The 19,438-nt window shown below is 44.4% G+C and overlaps 1 protein-coding gene and 1 long non-coding RNA gene across 2 annotated transcripts in view; both read left to right on the top strand.

Moving 5' to 3' along the window:
• Positions 1-2,266, top strand: part of LOC307215863 — a 135,344-nt gene extending 133,078 nt beyond the window's left edge. The window contains exon 2 of the long non-coding RNA XR_013838687.1: positions 1,379-2,266. This is a non-coding gene — a long non-coding RNA (uncharacterized lncRNA). The remainder of the gene's footprint in view (positions 1-1,378) is intronic.
• Positions 2,267-3,871: 1,605 nt separating this feature from the next.
• LOC307216017 (eukaryotic translation initiation factor 3 subunit F-like) lies at positions 3,872-14,573 on the top strand. The gene is given in 10 exon segments (XM_079975794.1): positions 3,872-3,960; positions 3,962-4,075; positions 4,077-4,453; positions 7,140-7,210; positions 7,591-7,670; positions 8,866-9,003; positions 9,998-10,089; positions 12,328-12,464; positions 12,566-12,679; positions 14,274-14,573. Coding segments are annotated over 10 exon segments (1,275 nt in total). The 5' UTR covers positions 3,872-3,886; the 3' UTR covers positions 14,352-14,573.
• Positions 14,574-19,438: the final 4,865 nt, after the last annotated feature.

Raw genomic sequence — 19,438 nt, forward strand, 5'->3', positions numbered from 1 at the left:
AACTCATGCTGGTAGCTTCGAGAACACTGTCCAACCATCTCGTCCTCTGTTGTCCCCTTCTCCTTGTGCCTTCCATCTTTCCCAACATCAGGGTCTTTTCCAGGGAGTCTTCTCTTCTCATGAGGTGGCCAAAGTATTGGAGTCTCAGCTTCACAATCTGTCCTTCCAGTGAGCACTCAGGGCTGATTTCCTTAAGAATGGAGAGGTTTGATCTTCTTGCAGTCCATGGGACTCTCCTCCAGCACCAGAATTCAAAAGCATCAATTCTTTGGCGATCAGCCTTCTTTACGGTCCAGCTCTCACTTCCATACATCACTACTGGGGAAACCATAGCTTTAACTATACGGACCTTTGTTGGCAAGGTGATGTCTCTACTTTTTAAGATGCTGTCTAGGTTTGTCATTGTCAGGAAATATTACTTAAACTAATTAGAACAGTGACCAGAATTTCAATATGGATGCCACTAGTGAGAAATTATTTTATATTTCTCACCAATTTTTGGTTTGTTTCCTGTTCCAAAAAAATAAATTCTAGATTATGTCACAAGGATTATGTTACAGCCAACTTAACGAAATAAGTAAATTAAGTGATGTGGTTATTTTGCATAATACTTGTTTATATGTTTAGGCACCAGGTGAGCCAGCCAGAGGGTGGGGAGAGTGTTTCATAGATGGGGCACCAGCTTACCTCAACGTATGTCAGGTTTATACTGGAGTAAGCAGTCATTGAGGTACCCAGGTCCTGCACCAGGGGTTGCCAAGCTTTTTGGACCTGTGGACAAATCTTGGATTTTGAGTGAGTGCTGAGACTCAGGACAAACTCCACAGGAACCATTGTGTGACTAACACAAAAGACTGCCACCCAGAAGAGGAGGAGACATCACAAAATCAGAGCAGTCAGGGTGAAGCTTTTCCTATAATTGTATTTCCATAATAAGAAAGGTAAGCCTTTTGAATTTCTGACTGCCAAACAGCTGTTAAAGGAACAAGAAAATTATTTCCCCTGCCCTGGAATCTAGGGCTGTGCTCCTGCAAGAAGCAAGCGCCTTTTGAGATGAGAATGCTCTGAACCAGTGGTTCCCAATTAGGGGTCCGGGAAATGCATCCAGGGGGGTCACGGCCCCATCTCTTGCCTCCCTCCCAACTGAATTGTTGTCATTCTTGCATGGCAATATCTCAAATTTTATGTCTGTTTTAGGGCTGTGCAATTTTTCAGTTTATTGGCCAAAATTGGCTTTGAAATCACACCACAATAATGATTTTGAGCCAGCAATACACAGCAATATATTGCTCCTTGTGCAAGGGAGAGCAGGGCAGCCGATTTCAAGGCACCGTTTATATCACATGAAGATCTTAGCCGGTAATGCTGCTGATCTGAGCTGCCTTCCCTCGTGCTGAGGGAAAACAGGGCAACTGATCGCCCTCACTTCAAGGCACCGTGCCACTACCTTCCCCTGGCACTGGGGTTGAGCAGCTTTTCTCAGCAGGAAAGCAGCAGAAGCCACAGTAGACATGCATCTTCACTGGCTGCCACTGCTGGCTGCCCCACTGATGGTGCCTTGATGCAACCCCCCCCCATCCCCTCCCACTAAATCCATGCGGTGGAGGTGACTCCGCTTCCACTCCTTCCCCCCACCCATCCGATCTCCAAGGTTGCTCCTTCCCTCATCCCCACACCCAGTCTCCAATTTCAGACATCATGATATATTGGAATATTGTGATGTTTAGCTGATGATATAGCACAATGTTAAAAACCAGATATCGCTCAGCCCTAGTCTATTTTTTAGTACAGTTTTACTTCGGGTTATAAACACATTGGGTTACAAACACTTCGGGTTACAGACTCCACTATCCCAGAAGTAGTACCTCGGGTTAAGAACTTTACCTCAGGATGAGAACAGAAATCACACGTTGGTGGCATGGCGGCAGCAGGAGGCCCCATTAGCTAAAGTGGTACCTCAGGTGAAGAACGGTTTCAGGTGAAGAACGGACCTCCGGAACGAATTAAGTTCGTAACCAGAGGTACCACTGTATACCTAAAATCCTTTGCTTATTAGAGACTACCCCACATTTTGTTCAAAGAATTGCTTTGCAGATGTAACTACCACAGAGTTATCAAATTTTTCAAAAGTCACTGGTCCATGACTTGACTTTTGAAAAACAAGGGGTCCTCTGTAATTAGATATTTGGGAACCACTGCTTTGAACAATCTCCACTGTAGACTTCGGCATATATATGTGTAAATAAAACCATATATCTTAAAGACACTACAGTCTCCACTGTGCCTCATTTTTCCAAAGGCAACACAAAGACTGGTTGAGTTTCAAGACCCCTGGAATCTCACACGGCTCGGCAGAGATTGGGGTGGCCTGCAACAGTGTTATTGCGTAGCCTCAGGACTCACTTCTCAACTGAGCAGACATCATGTCTATTGTAGAGCTAAAGGTCTGACTCTGTTGCTGTCTTCGCATGATTGTGTGTTAGAGCAGTACCTACAGAATACTAAGAGATCCTCCTGCAGAAAAAAACTTTGATTTTCTGATTTAGGTGTCTGTGTGTGGTATTCTTCAAGGTCTTTCTCATTTCTGTTCCAATAAGAGTGCAACCCATTTTCAGCATATGTTACCTATAAATGTAATTATGCAGTTGGGTGAGATGGAGGATGGAGCAAACATGTTTTCTCCTACTCCAGAGGGTAGGACCTCAACCCAATGGCTTCAAGTTACAAGGAAGGAGATTCTGACTAAACATCAGGAAGAACTTTTCAGGAGGATAAGACGATAAGACCTCTTTGACAGTGGAACAGACTCCCTCAGAAGGAGGTGGACTCAGTGGCGTAGCGTGGGGGGGCCGGCCGCACCGGGCGCAACATCTGGGGGTTAGGGTTAGGGGGTGCAAATCCACGGGTTAGGGGGGACAAATTACTTGCCTTGCCCCGGGTGCTGACAACCCACGCTACGCCACTGGGTGGACTGTCCTTTCTTGGAGGTTTCAAAACAGATTGGATAGCCATCCATTAGGGATGCTTTAGTTGAGATTCCATCATTGCTGGAGGTTAGATTAGATGACTCTTGGGATCCCTTCCAACTCTACAATTCTGCGTTTCTGATAAAAAAAAAATACTTGCTGTTCTATATGGACATATTGAAAGTAATGGAAAAAACAACAACAACACACACACCTACCTCCTTAAAACAGAAAAATGATATACAAATTATAAGAAAACCATCCAAGATACCAAGGCTTTCCTAGCAGCAACACTCAGAAAATGTGAGGCATCCCCTGGAAAATCCTTTAGAACCAAAACAGGCTTGTATATTTTCCCAGCCTAAGGAAAACGTATCCTTTCTACCCCAAGTGTATTTCCATAAAAATACATTGTAGTAGATGACCAGATAATATTAGACTACACTGCAGGGTTGTCATGCATCAACATAATTATCATGCCCATGTGTGATGGGTATGATAAGTTGTAGGGCACTGATGTAAGAATCTATATGCCTTCAGTGCCATTCATACCTGCAATATCAATTAGTGCATGTTACAGGATTGTTGTAAACTGCCTGAAGTGCAGTCAACCCACCAGCACTGTAACTGGACTGTATTGGTATTAAAAAAAAAAATAAACTTTTTAAAGCTCTCTCCCCATCCCGCAAGAAATCAAATATCCACAATAAGTACAATCTGGCAGGGAAGAACCAGTACCTATTTAACATGGGGTAGCTCAATCGCTAGATTTTAAATCTCAAGGTCGTAGTTTCGAGCCCCACATTGGTCAAAGGCTTCCAGAATTACGGGGGGGGGGGTTGGATTAGTCCCTTCCAACTCTACAATTCGTATGCAATAACAAGCAAGCTGAAAACCCTGAGTTTTTCCATTGCTCCTCTATGGGCACCTGGAGGAGGAAGGAGAAAGTGAAAAGGGAGCTAGGAAGCTCCACGGCACTCGGATTGAACGCGTCACTCTGGTCACGTCTATGGTGACGGCAACCAAAGCGTCGCGGGGGATGGGAGGCGTGACGCGCCTCCTCGGGAAGAGGGCGAAGCACGTGACACTCCAGCGGCCTCGGCTCAGCCTATCAGCTGAGGAGCCGCTTCCACGGGTCCCTTTCGCCGACAAGATGGCGGCCGTAGCAGCCAGTTCCCCTCAGAGCGCCGCGACGCCCTCGCCGCCGCCGCCGCCTCCTGCTCCCGCGGCTGCTTCCCCGCCCGCAGCTGCCTCAACCGCCGCCGCCGCCGCCGTTTCGTCGGCGCCTCCCGCGGCTCCCGCTCCGGTTCCTCTTCAAGCCGCCCCGGCGCCGGCCCCGACTCCGGCCCCAGCCCCGCCGCCGGCTCTGGCGGCGCCTTTCCCCGGCGGCCGCGCGGTCCGGATCCACCCGGTGGTGCTCGCCTCCATCGTGGACAGCTTCGAGCGGCGGAACGAGGGGGCCGCCCGGGTCATCGGGACGCTGCTCGGTAAGGCCAACGACACCCTTCCGTCCTAACCGCCGCTTTTCCTCGTGGCTGGAACTCTGCACATGCTCAGAAGCCCGCCTTTCGTTCTTTACCTCCCTTGCACTCGTCGCTAGGCTGGTAATAATCGGCTTGGAGTTTCGCTGGCTTGCTTTTGTTTTATAACCGACTGGTGTATAGGTTTTATGAAACGGAAGCAATAAATTAACTGGTTCGTAGTTATTTCGTAAAATGTAGGCACCGCTTGGGTGTTAAAACACAAGCGTGGAACTCGGAAGTCAGTCAACTGTGTACTCATTTAAATGTAGCTGTGCCAGTTAATAACTTTATGCTTCCTATGTTTTTATCCCATAAAATATATACATCGCCTGGTCGTCAATCAAACGCAAAATTATTATTATTATTATTACAGTGGTACCTCGGGTTACATACGCTTCAGGTTACATACACTTCAGGTTACAGACTCTGCTAATGCCGAAATAGTGCTTCAGGTTAAGAACTTTGCTTCAGGATGAGAACAGAAATCGTGCTCTGGCGGTGCAGCAGCAGCAGGAGGCCCCATTAACTAAAGTGGTGCTTCAGGTTAAGAACAGTTTCAGGTTAAGAACGGACCTCCGGAACGAATTAAGTACTTAACCCGAGGTACCACTGTATTATTATTAATTAAATTTATATACTGCCCTATATCCGGGGGTCTTAGGGCGGTTCACAGAATAAAATCAAGATGTAAAAACAGCTAGTCATCACCATACTAATTAAAATGTAGCTATGCTAGTTAATATTTTTATGCTTTTTTTATTTCATGAAGTTTATACATCATTTGTAAACAACAACAACCCAAACCCTCAAAGCATGTTACAAAAAGATAAACCGGTGAAAAGCTACCATGTGTTGAAAATGTACAAGAGGCTAAAATGCTTAAAGCAGCTGCTTGGCAGCATTTATGTGGTGCTTAGTTTAGACTGCTTTGCAGGGTTACCCACAGGCCAGGGGTTGAAACTGCATGGATTGCAGTTTAAAGACAGGGATGGGGAGCTTTTGGCCTCTCCAGACATTGGTGGGCTCCAGTTCCCATCATTTCTTGTAAGTGGAGGGTCATAGGGTCCTCCTATTAAAGTTTTCCAAGTGTATTTGACAGGCAGAGGCGAAATTTGAATCTGGGCTTCATGCCTTGTGGCTGAGGTCACATGGCAGCTTTGCTGCTTCGCCGCTCCCGTTTTGTAATGGTGCATTATTTATTGCATTTGTTCCTGCTTCCTCTGTCATTGTTTGCCTGGTGCACAGAATCATTCCTGTGAAGTAGCCTAAAAGGCAGCCCACCTGTGTATACTGCAGTGGCTGAGCAAGGAATTTGGAAGCCAGATCTCCCTGTTCTATTCACGTCAACTGTAGTGGCTCTCAGAACACTTCACTCACTATGGTATCTCAACCAGTTTGTCAGGCAAGTGAGTATGATTATTCCCATATTGCAGATGGGTGTTGAATTTATGACTTTATGGCAAAGAGACAAGGCAAACCAGGAACATATTGATTTGTAGGCTGTGGTACCTCTTGCATGGTCACATCTCAGCCCTAGGATGCCCAAATGTAGTGGAGAACTAAATGTGCTTTAAATAACATCAAGGTTGCAGGTTTGATCCCCTTATGAGACAGCTGCATATTCCCTCATTGCAGGGAGTTGTACTAGATGATCCCCAGGATCCCTTCCAACTCTACAATTCTGTGAATTTACGTAGAAGAGGGGATTTTTGAAGAGGATAGCTTGTCATAAAAGGCAAGGAAAAGTGCATCTGTTGCATTGTACTTTTCTAAATACTGTAGTTTATTGAAGAAACAGGGAGCTCTTTTTTGCACCAGGTCAAAATACTCAGGCCTTATACTGAAACGTGATCCCATGGGCTAGTGTAAATTATGGCCACATTGTTGTACACCACAATAAAAAGCATTCTTTAATAGATACTGAAAGAAACTGAAGTTGGAGAAGAAAGCTGGGTGATGTTTCTAATTCCAATATACTTTCTTAGCAAACCTGAATCTTCTGCTTCTTTTGGTCAGGCTTCTCCTAAGTTCTGTGCCAAGGGTGGAAAACCTTCTGTCGAGGGCTGCAATCCACAAGCTGTAAGATGTCAGGGGTTACATTATGTTGGAGACTCAGTCGGCTTCATCCTTCCCTCCCTTTCTTCCTCCGAGAGAAAGCAATAAAAGGGAAAGCACTTTGCATTTTGAGTACATCAAATGCTTTGATACTCTACAGCAGCAGCACCCCTTAAAAAAACAAGCCCCTTGCTTCTCCCTCCATCATCCTAAATTTTGGTTTCTTTCTCCCCACAGACCCACAACACTTTGCAATTTGATTACATCAGACACTCTCCAGCATAAAGAAGGCATTTTGCCTATTAATCTTGGTTTCCTCCCTCTACCCTCCAGCACTTTTGCCTCTCCCTCTAGCTGTGGAGAGGGCCATGGCAGGGATCTGGCTGATGCTTTCTCATGGAAACATATCTCTTAATTTCACAGGCACAGTTGACAAACATTCTGGAATTGCAAGGCTTCATGAGCTGAGACCAGCCCAGCAGCTGACAATTGCTCATCCTTGTCTTATACCTTAATTACAAAATCTCTCCTTGCATGATCCAGGGGCCTTGGTTAGAAAGGCTTTATCTTACAGAAACATGTTGTCCTTTTGCAGGCACCATTGACAAGCATTCAGTAGAAGTCACCAACTGCTTTTCAGTGCCTCACAATGAGTCAGAAGATGAGGTGAGTACCTGCTTCCTCCCCATGCTGTATTATGTCATGTACTGGCCACTCAGAGCTAAGCCCAGTGTGGTGGTGAAATAGTTGATAGCTAGATTAGAGAATTCTGGGTTTCAAAATCTCTGTGACTCTGGTGCAGCATCATTTCTTGGAAATTTGATAACCTGGTGATTGTTTGAAATGAAGGCAGGGAAGCTGTAAGACCATTTGCAGAGAGCAGGTTTTGTGCATGCAGAGTTCCAGGTTTAATCCCCAGCATCTATAGTCACAAGAATTTAGTTAACAAGGCAGCGAAGACTGCTTCAGACCTTGGAGAGTTGCTACCATTGCAATAGATGAGACTCACTGCTACAGATTCTCTTACTTCCTTTCTTTACTTCTAGGTGGCAGTTGACATGGAATTTGCCAAGAATATGTATGAACTGCACAAGAAAGTTTCTCCCAGTGAAATTATTCTGGGATGGTAGGTTGCTATTCTTCTTTTTACAAAAACAGAACAGCATTAATGGGCTTTTCAAATGGTTGATGCACAGTGCAAGTTATGCTGGGGCAAAAGTGTGTTTAGTCCTGTGTTGCATAACTCATGCCAGAGAAGGTAAAATTAATTGTGACTTACCTAAAAATGGCAGAACTACAGCAATTTCCTTGCTTCTGTTAGTTCTATGTTAGAGCATCTTATTTGATTTTTTTTTAAAGCACTGCTGCCAAGTCCCAGCTTGGGAGAAAGGTGGGATATAAATATGTTAAATAAATACATATTTGTTAATATTTTTATGCCATCTTTCAAAATCCAAAGTCCGCCCCCCCATGATGGCTTACACTCAGCACAGAAACATTTCAAAAGTATATTTATTTGTACCCAAAAATAGTGAGTACTGCACTATATAACTGACTGCCCATTTAGTTGGAGGAGAGGAACCTCTTGTTCCATATAGACCAATTGGTTAAATGGCTGGAGTATCATGTGGCTACATTACTTATGAATGTTGGATGTGCCAGTCTGCCCATACCTATAACATATGTTCACTGTGTAAGGGCCTGGTTCAGACATAATGACAAACTGGGCTGTGATTAAAGGAATGAGTATTTTGTGAGCCTCAGAAGCATATACCTCCCTGTTACTTTTCGTCTCTGCACAACCAAGAGGATATTATAAGTTTATCTACTTTCACTTTTAGATTAACCACAGTTCTCTATTTTATCCAGACTTAGAGAACTGTGGCTAGTTCTAACTGTAGTTAGTTTAAACAAATGACAAACATTTGATTCTGGTTTATTTTATTTAATTGCACTGGGCTTATGTTTTCTCAGCAGAGGTGCTGGCAATTCTCTTGCTATCTTTTTTCCTTGTATTTATTTTGTGATGCAGCTGGTTTATCAACAAATCATAGAATTGTAAAGTTGGAAAAGATCACAATGGTAATCTAGTCCAACCCCCTGCAATGCAGCAATCTTTTGCCTCCAAACCAAGTTATGATATGTTTCTTTAATGTAATTCAGAGGGCAGCACAAGAATGATTTATGGATGTATCTACATCTGAATTAGCGTTGTTTAATATATCTAACTGGCATATCTCATCTGCGTCTAAAAGGTCTGTGTTGAATGAATGGGCTTCATTGTGTGCAAGTATTAATTAGTCTAAATTATGTTTTTGAAGGTATGCAACAGGGCATGACATCACAGAACACTCTGTCTTGATTCACGAATATTACAGTCGAGAAGCACACAATCCAATTCACCTCACGGTGGATACCAGTCTACAAAATGGGCGCATGAGCATTAAGGCCTATATCAGGTATTTACAAAACAACCTTCATGTACTGCACTTGTTCTACCTCCATCTTTGTTCCTTTTAACCAGCTATCTGGTGTTTTACAAAAATAGCCTTTCAAAAACAAGTAAGACAATAAAATATCAAAAACGAAAATCTAAATGCAATAGAGTAGACCATCAAATAAGTATGACTGTTTAAAATAAAAATGTTTTCAAAACATATCTATAGACAGAAAGCCTGAGCCCAGTGGAACTTGCTTGGAAGAATGTCTCTTATTTAATCGCTACCATGGAGAAGGCACCGTCTGTCTCATATACCCAAGGACATTCAATTTATGAGAACATTTCAGGGCTCCTGACTAAGTTTCAAATTAACAAAGGATTTGGAGAACGTTTCAATGGGCATTACAGAGGAAGGAGAGAGGAAAAAATTCGCCATCCTGCTTTTAAGGATCCCAATTGTGTGGATGGTCCTCCACGTACTATGTATGGAGAAGGGATGGGGTGAGAACAGGTGTTAATGTTCTCATTTGTGCTTTCTTCTGTTTCCTACCATTCTGCAATTTCCTTGCTTTTTAATCAGGTATTTGTCCACCAGAGCATTCAGAAGTACTATTTGTATATTTGCAGTTCTTGCCAAAGTTTGGCTTATTGTGTTGCCCAGAGCAGGATTCATAGTTAAACTCTCCTCTCACTAACTTGAGCTGTGTTAACCAAGGTTTGTTCTTGGTGTTAGCTGATGGTTAGTGAAGAGGGAGCTTAACCATGATCCTGGGTTCAGATGACACTCTAAGGCAAACCTAGGCATAGTCTGGTGTAGTGTGGCAACAAAAATGACCTGGGAAGAGCCAAGTGGTTGTGAGCTCCTCCAAAACACCATGCATCGGCACCATCTCGGTAAGCCATAGTTTGTCCTACCATGCTATATGAATCAAGCGAGTGTAACCACCTTCTTGGGTGCTATAAAGCTTCCTCTGAGCCCTTGTTTGTGCTAAGAAAATCTATTTTTCCTCTAGTACTGCAATGGGAGTCCCCGGTAAGACTATGGGAGTAATGTTCACTCCGCTCACAGTGAAATATACTTACTACGACACAGAACGGATAGGTGGTAAGTATTCTTGTCCTTTTTTGATACTTTATAAATGTCTTTGAGTGATTAAAGTACAGTGGACGCTCAGGTTGCGAACGTGATCCGTGAGGGATGCACATTCGCAACCCGGAGCGTTTGCAACCTGCGTCTGCGCACGCGCAGGTTGCTATTCAGCACTTCTGTGCATGCGCAAAGTACCCGTTCTGGTACTTCCAGGTTTCGGCGGCCCGTAACCTGAAAAAATGCAACCTGAAGCGTTTGTAAACCAAGGTATGACTGTAGTGTGTGCCTGTCCTCCCAAATTTCTCTCATTTGGGGCTGAGACAAGTAGAGGTTGGCTTGACAGTGTTCTGTGGGATAAAGTACAGTGGTGCCCCGCAAGACGAACGCCTCGCAAGAAGGAAAACCCGTTAGACGAAAGGGGTTTCCGTTTTGGAGGCACTTCGCAAAACGAATTTCCCTATGGGCTTGCTTCGCAAGACGAAAATGTCTTGCGAGTTCCTGCAGGTTTTTTCCCCCTCCCCCCCCTTTTCCTAAGCCGCTAAGCTGCAGATCAGCTGATCCGCTGATAAGCCGCTTAACAGCTGATCACTAAAAGCCGCTAAACCGCTAATAGCGCTAATCCGCTAAGCTGTCAATGGGCTTGCTTCGCAAGACGAAAAAACCGCTATACGAAGAGCCTCACGGAACGGATTAATTCCGTCTTGCGAGGCACCACTGTAATAGGGCTATAGTCTAGGACACAGTTGAGAGTGGCCTAACCTGCCACTTATGCCTGATGCTGATCTTACTAGGGATAAGGAGTGGGGCTTGTTTGTGATCACCCCTTTGCTGCTCCCCGTATAAGTGAAATAGTTGCCACTCATTCCTATGGGTGATGCTGACCCTTAGGTTGGAAGACTGGGATTTAATTTAAATAATCCACAGCAGCCATCTGGTTTGCCTGGGGTGAGTAGTTATCAAATGCACATACCGCCAACTTGACCATAGTTGTGTATTCCAGTCTAGAGCATTCATAGCACTCCTTTGTGTTGCCTCCGCATATTATGGCTGCTGTCTCTGCATGCTCTCTCTACTTCCAAGTAGTGGGGGTGGGGTGGTTTGCTGTGGGTGATTTAGAACAAAAGACGGAGGATTCAGTTACCCAACATTCTTTTGTAAGGCTGGAGCTGAATGATGTAGAGTAGTAATAGTTAAGGCTATAATAACCAGCTGATCAACTAATACATTTTCTTGAATGAACTGACATTTATTTAGCTCACATTAAAAATTTATTTTAAACCATATATATCCTGCCTTTCTGCCTGTCAGTAGGCCTCCAAGGCAGCTCACAGTAAAAAATAAAAATGAACCTACAATAAATGTAAGATTCTTTTTCAGAAATAAGGCTGTGGGGAAGGTATTATTTTCCAGTTGCTGCTCTTTCAAAGTTCGGCCATGGCCATGTGGGAAAACAGCCTACCACCACCACATGACTTTGTTCCAGGGGTTGGAGAACCTGTTCTTGGGCAGTAGGATGGTGCTGGCTTTTCCTGGCAGCAGTGAGAGCACAATGATAGCTGTCCGCTGCTCAGTGCTTAGATACCACTGTGTTTATGAATATTTGGGTCCAGCTGGGTTTTTGGTGGCTGAGAACAGCTGCAAAAAGGCAGAGGGTGCATTGCTTGAATCAAGTGGGTTGAGTGAGGGGCCTTAATCTCCCTTGATTGCTTTTTGCCCCTGCAACTCCCTTCCTTCAGCTCAGGTCCTAGATAATATGTTTGCCACATTGTGAGGGAAAGCAGGTGGGAGGAGGGACTTGCAGGGGAACTTGGCTGTCAGGAAGGAAATTAACCACTTAATAACAGCTACAGTAGCAACATGCTTGTGTGCCCAGAGACACTGTTCTTCATCTAAACATGTTCAGCTTTTAAATGCTTTCTCTAAATTGGAAGACACACACTGTTTGGCAATATCAACCTTCAGCAATCTGGATTTTTAACAATTGGATTTCAGTTTCTAATGAGTGAAAGGCTTTGCCAACAATGATTTCAGCTGAATAACTATGCAGTGGCCAGGGGGAAGAGATGAGGCAGTAGCATCAAATAGTAGTTGTGGAATTGCCACTAGAAAGGGTGTGGCAATGGATTCAGAAGGCTGCATATGAGTAGTGAAGCATCATTATTGCTATGGTACATGGCTTTAGGTTCAATTTCTGGAATTGTCAGTGACGACAAATGCTGTTCTAACAGTCATTCCCACACCCTGTGTTCTCAGTTGATCTCATCATGAAGACTTGCTTCAGTCCAAATCGAGTGATCAGTTTATCCAGTGACCTTCAGCAAGTGGGAGCTGCTTCTGCTCGGATTCAGGATACCCTGAGCACGGTGCTGCAGTATGCTGAAGATGTGCTGGTGAGGATAGTGTTGTGGTCTGGCTAGAAAATAAATGCACCCTTGTTTGTATGCACCTTTATTTTGAATAATTTGTTAACATTGCCTGTCTTCATATCTAGTCTGGTAAGGTGACTGCTGACAACACTGTTGGCCGCTTCCTGATGGACCTAATCACCCAGGTTCCGAAGATTTCGCCAGAGGACTTTGAGACAATGTTGAACAGCAATATCAACGTAAGTCCATAGAGCTGGCTTGTAAAAGCATCGCTCGCTTGGAAGCAATGTGCCACAATTGGCTAAGATATAGATGTATAGGTGGGTAAGCTGGTGATTCCTGTTTGGTTTAGTAGCACCTCTTGTGTGTACTGACTTGCAAGGCTGCCTTAGATCTCTGGTGCAGCAACCTTCCTGCACAACCAGAGGGGACTTTGAATTGGCTGCTTTTTATGAAGGCTTAAAGGTAAAGGTAAAGGTACCCCTGCCCGTACGGGCCAGTCTTGACAGACTCTGGGGTTGTGCGCCCATCTCACTTAAGAGGCCAGGGGCCAGCGCTGTCCGGAGACACTTCCGGGTCACGTGGCCAGCGTGACATCGCGTGACAGAGCCGCACACGGAAACGCCGTTTACCTTCCCGCTGGTAAGCGGTCCCTATTTATCTACTTGCACCCGGAGGTGCTTTCGAACTGCTAGGTTGGCAGGCGCTGGGACCGAGCAGCGGGAGCGCACCCCGCCGCAGGGATTCGAACTGCCGACCTTTCGATCGGCAAGCCCTAGGCGCTGAGGCTTTAACCCACAGCGCCACCTGCGTCCCTTATGAAGGCTTATTTCCCTGCAAATCAAGAACTTGCGTTGTATTGGATCATATCCTGAAAAGTTGCCCGTTTGGATAAAAATATGGACTCTGGCCAGTTCCAAAGTTAGCGTTGGGGTGGGGTGTGTGCATACACATGTTGCTTATAAAAGGATGGTAGCCAAGTCAGTATGTTCTATGTATAAGCTCCTTCCCACAAGCTCCCTTGAATGCTCTTGTGTAGCTATGCAGTCACAGCCTAGGTCTTGACCAGAGCCTTGGTTTACCCAACTGCACACTGCAGTCTTGGACATGTAAAATTATTGGCAGTGGCCAAGCAGTTCAGACTGCATAACTCAAGATAGTGGTGGTTACCTCTGGTTCAGGTTTCCTGTCTGGAAAATGGAGGCACAACAACTGTGCAGCCTTTGTGGACAACGGGTCCGGAACATTGGGGCATGGCTACCCAGGCCACACACCTCATTGACACTGCTCCATGCTCTCTTCAAGTCCTTTTGCCCGGTTGGAATGTGTCCTTAGACTTCGATAATTCATCTTGCTTGTTTGGATGGGGGTGTTTGTGTGTGGAGAGATGTAAAAACCTATGGCTTTTGTGTGGTTGGAATTAGTCTACCATGCAGAGAGAAGAGTTTCATTTATTACTCTGCCCGCTTTTGCTTCTGGCCACACCAACCATTGGCAAGCGGCCCCCAGAAGGTTGCTTATAAGGGAATGTAGCCCTCAGGCAGAATAAGGTTTCCCTTCCTATACCATATTGCAGAGAATGAGATCAAAATTAGTAGAGCACCTCTCTTACTGGACTAAATCCCGTTGGTACGAAGCTTCACGATAATGTAACTGTTTGGCAACGCTTTCAAGCTGTATTAAACAATCTGGAACTGGGAGCTTAAGAGGCTCTGCAGTCTCTTGGCACAACCAGGTGGACCCATGTTAAATACGCTTCTGCAAATTAACAGATTATTATTTTATACAACTGTTTTCTGCCTAATCTTATGCATGCTCCTTTCTTCTTTTCAGGACCTGCTGATGGTGACTTACTTGGCAAATCTCACACAGTCACAGATCGCACTCAATGAAAAAATCCTAAACCTGTAATTAACTCCTAACCATCTTATTAGAGGAGAAGGTGAAGAAAACTATGGAGTTGTAACCTTGTCATTCAGTTCTTATAATTGGACTATAACTTTTGAAATGACTGATAACTAAACTGTCAACTTTATCCTGGCCCCTCTTTCCAACCCTTGAAGAACCGCACCCCCCAACAAACAGGATCACAAAGAGGAAGACAATAATTAAAAATAAGCTAGCAACTCCCAAGCTGCTGAGTCTTGCCCATTCATGTTTCGATCTTAATAACCAACCAAGTAAAATCCCACCCTTTTTAATTCATTTTTTGACAAATCTATCCTTAACCTCAGCACTTCAGGGCAGAGGAAGAACAACCTAATAATACATACCACAAACATTTCAAAAACAAACTACATAAAATGTTGCTGATCTTTGAAACCTTTCTACTAAATGGCCAAAGTTCTTTCAGCACTACCCAAACTCTGCTTGGGCTTCAAAAGTCCTTGGGGTGGAGGGAAACCATAAAATATAGTGAAGAATTGTGAGAATCTAATGGAGCGGGAGATGTTGGCTGACATTTCCTTGGCCTAGAGGCTTCTGCCCCAAGACTCTCTTAAGAGTTCAATATTCTTGGAGTCGGGGGTGCAGATTAGATTCCAGCCAAGCGGCAACAATAATTTGTTGGAAGTGGACTTGTTCAGAACAGTGTTGAATTGATGTTAAACCATGGCAAGGAGCCATGGTTTAAAGTCCCAGTTTTTCTATATAAACACGTGTCAGCAAGGGGGTATGGCTCCTAAGCATGTTTTCCAGCTAAACACATAACAGTGTCTCCTCTGTTGCAGGGAGCTATCCTGCCAAGAGGCATATGATACTTAGTTGTGTATCTCATGATTAACTATAATCTCTCTAAAATGCATTCCAAACTCTTGTTTCTCTGACACTCACTGTGGCCAAGCTTGATGAAGCCTTCATTTTCATCAGGTCTCTACAGCTGTGCTATTTCTCATACGTAATATGAAAAAATAATATTACAGCCTTTGGCCCTCCAAATGTTGCTGCACTACAGTTCCCATCCACTCTTCCCAGGGTTGCTGGGTTGATAGTTGTTGGAATCCCATATGGAGTGCACCAGAGTTCCTCACCTTGGTACTACACAAAGCAACCTCTGAAAGCCTCTCTGTATGCCTATACTTATAATTTTCACGGAAGGGCACAATCTGTTGGAACATAAGCATTTAGGGCTTTCTAGATCAATTTGACCTTCCTAGATTATGCTTTAAAAACACTTACCGTTTTTTTTTGCCCCATAGGACGCACCGGCCCATAGGACGCACCTAGTTTTTTGGGGGGGGAAATAAAGAAAAAAATTATTCCCCCCCCCAGGTGCGGGGCTGGGGCGGGGGAAGCCCGAGCTTCCCCCAACCCCAGCCCCCAGAACAGGCTGCTATCCGCAAGCCGTGGGAGAGCTGCGCGAAGTCGTGCAGCTCTCCCAAGGCTAGCGTAGAGCTGCGCGAAACCCGAACCTTGGGGCGTGCTGAGCTCAGCGCACCCCAAGCTTCTGGGTGCAGGCAAGCTCTCCGCTAGCCGTGGGAGAGCTGCATCTCCCACGGCTAGCGGATAGCTTCCTGAAGCCTGGAGAGCAAGAGGGGTCGGTGCGCACCGACCCCCCTCACTCTCCAGGCTTCAGCGAAAGCCTGCATTCGCCCCATAGGACGCACACACATTTCCCCTTGATTTTTGGAGGGGAAAAAGTGCGTCCTATAGGGCGAAAAATACGGTACACAGTTGCTAGCTTAATCTGTGATGGGCAATAGCCAACATATTGATTGGAAAGTGTGGTTTCTCATTTTGAGAACCTTTTGGGCAACAAAATTCTATTGGTATCCTAAGGATGAAGTGGAAAAATAATATCCTTTGTGATTTTAAACCCCAAGTACAAGAGCAACCACACTTCATCTCCACATTTGCGGAAAATATCCCCACTGTGATGTCTTTGTGAGGACTCATCAGAGAGGGATTTGAACCTTTTAAATGTAGTTTAATGCACATAAAAGGGAAGCATCAGCGTTTTCAAAGATCCTGACTTGGTCAGCCATTTTGCCCATTGCAGACTTGCGCTCAACAGTAGCATTTATTATTATTATTAACTGCAACCCCGAAAAGCAGACAAATAAACGCATGCAAGCCTGCCCAAATTGTGTATTCCGTTTGCAAAGTTAAGTCAGGGTAGCAAACTATAAACTGAGGGTGTGAATAGCACTTTCCATTGCCTGTGATGGTCTCAGTGCCACTGTTGGGACCTGATGTCCCAGCAGGTGCTAGGATCCCAGCAGCTTTAATGATTCCTGCCCTGGTCCACTGTAAATTCTATTTTCAGTCTGATACTCCAAGAAGTGCCACCTGGTTGGATTTAGCCAACCTTTTAATTATAGTACCAACAATGCCCCTGATCTAGTGCCATGTAAAGGAATTATGGGAAATTCAGAGAATGGCTATACCCAACACAGCTTTAAGTGCTGCCAACAAAGCCAGGTTAGTTGGAGAGAACCTGTTGACAGAGGGGCCTCACCAGTGGTCACTTTGCTTGAGCAGCCCTTTAAACTTGGACATATCTCTGGAAGTTCTACTGCCCTTGTCTGTACTGGGATATTTTTTTTTACTTGGGCTGTCAAATGGTAGTGGAGGCAACCCATGATTTGTGCTAATGGTAGTGACACAATGGCCCTTGAGAAACCTGAGATGGCAGCATCTGTAGTCTCTTTTGTGATGCTTGTAAAAACATGCCATTGTTAGTAGTCTGTCCCCTATCAGCATATATTGTATGCTTGGCAGAAAGAAAACAAAAGGGAGGAGGCAAAGGTATATCTTGCTTCTGATGTTGTTCACAAGAATGTCCTTTAATGAATGAAAGAACTGCAGTTTCTGCCTATCACCTGCCCCACTCAACTCATTAATACTAAAAGCTTGCCTTGACAGTTGTCTTCTCAATCAGCAGCCTTGTGACATTCTACCTGTTAGCAAGGCTACAGAGCCCCTTCATAGTCTCAAGACACTGCAAGCTTACCCGTGACTAAAATTTATGAACGACTTTGCCAGGGAGGGGCAGCTCTTTCATCAATGAAACAAATGGAAACGTATTGTTAAACAAAAACATGGAGATTATAAATTTCCACCAGTTTTGATAGGTGGTATAGGGGAAAGGAGAGAGAAAGAAAGGGACCTTTCTCACATATGGTTGGTTGTTACCTCTTAGTTTCCTTATCACAAAATGCACCTATATTGTGGTTTTGGCAATATTACTGTTTATATAGCACATTAGAGTTGTGAGCTCTAGTGACACCTATGTGTCTTTTGCTTTCAGACATCTTTTTTTATGCCTGCATACTCTTTTGCACTTTGGCATCTTAGTGATGATGAGCAGTGAAAAGTTTCAAGCAACCCTATGCAACTTTGGTTTCCTTTTGGATGAGAGTGCACTAGAGATAGAGGGTGTCCTTGTAATATTTTCACTATTTGTAAATATACTAGTGGGGAGTGCTCGGTGCTGCCCAGAAAATTTCAGAAACTGAAAAATACTGTGAGTTAAATGGATAGTATGTGTGTCATACCAAAAGCAGGCGATGTCATGTCAAAGTCACATTTCGGTCGGCTATCTTGATAAATGATACCCAGATACCCAGACTCCCAACATTGACAAAGTCTGCTGCACCCACCCCAGGAACTCTCATCCCAAGTTTGGTGATGATATCTTGAAAGGTGGCAGAACCTAAGCCTAAAAAAATCACACCAAAGTCACATTTCAGTCCACCATCTTGATTCAAAATGGTGTCCAGAGTCCAAAAGTCAGCAGTGTCTGCCACCCCCAGCTTGTGAACTCTTGTGCTGTTTGGTTGTGATATCTCAACAGACTTCCAAACTTTGGAGACCAGATTGACAAATCATTTTTCAAAATATATAATAGACAAGCAGAGGTCTCGGACCCTCTTCCTCTCCATTTTGCAGTGTTTTCAGCCAATATTTATCGCCTCCTCTCAGCTGTGTCAAGCAGTGCTTGGTGTATCATCCTTCGAACTCTGATCTCCTACCTAACAATTGCCTCCCACTGATGAGACATCAATTAGCCATTCTGGACTATTGACCAGTAATTTGCATAGGGAATTTGCATAGGGAAAGGTCAACCGTCAGCTGCTTAGCTTAAGTTGGATAGAGTGTGGTTATACAATTGTTGCATTTTCTTTCAGCATTCCTTGATGGCTAGTTCAGAGCCAGGCAACAAATTACACCATCGCTTGGGATGGTGGGTGAAGAGGCTGGCATTTCCCTAGCTCACCTCTAATTTATTTATTTTTAATGTCTAAACTGGCCTTCAGCAAACTGCAGGTTGGTATACAATAGAGAACACAATAAAATGAAACATGATATTTGAACAACGTAGAAGACTGAGAGGCAACAAAAATATATAGAGACCATCTCTAGCAGCAGTTCCTGTGTGAATCAAACCTATTATGAAGGTTGTTCTGGCTATAAGCTACTGGACTATTTTTTTATTTATTTCAACTGCATCAGACCAACACGGCTACCTGCCTGAATCTATTATGAAGGATTACTTATGTTGAACTCCCAACTCTCAGCTCTAGCCAGCACATTCAGTTGTCATGGAAGATGGGAGTTGTAGCCCACAACACCTAGAGGGCTGCAGGTTAGCCCTCAAAATATTTCAAATGGTTGAACTACCGACCACAACAAAGACTCATGAGAATGAAGTTTTTGCCAGGCAACGAATGGATAGCAAAGCAGGTGCCAATAATGGATTCCTAGGAACTAGAATTCAGTGGGGCTCTTCTGCTGAAAATGTCCCCCTCCCTAGTCATCACCTGCCTCAGCTGAGGGTGAGGGCACCCTGAGGAGTCAACAGATGAGTCCAATGTGTGGTCAGGTTGATACAGGGGTAAGTGTTCCTTTAGCTATGTGGGTTTGAGTAATAGCATAGGTATGTGCCACACCAGAACCATAGAATGTTAAACAAGGTAGAGAAAAGGAACAAATAAAGAACCCTCATGGCAATTGCAGTCTTTGCTCAGTGGGGATTTTCAGATGCGGCACATAACTTG

This window comes from Podarcis cretensis (genome assembly GCF_951804945.1).
Source record: "Podarcis cretensis genome assembly, chromosome: 5".
Classification (NCBI taxonomy): domain Eukaryota; kingdom Metazoa; phylum Chordata; class Lepidosauria; order Squamata; family Lacertidae; genus Podarcis; species Podarcis cretensis.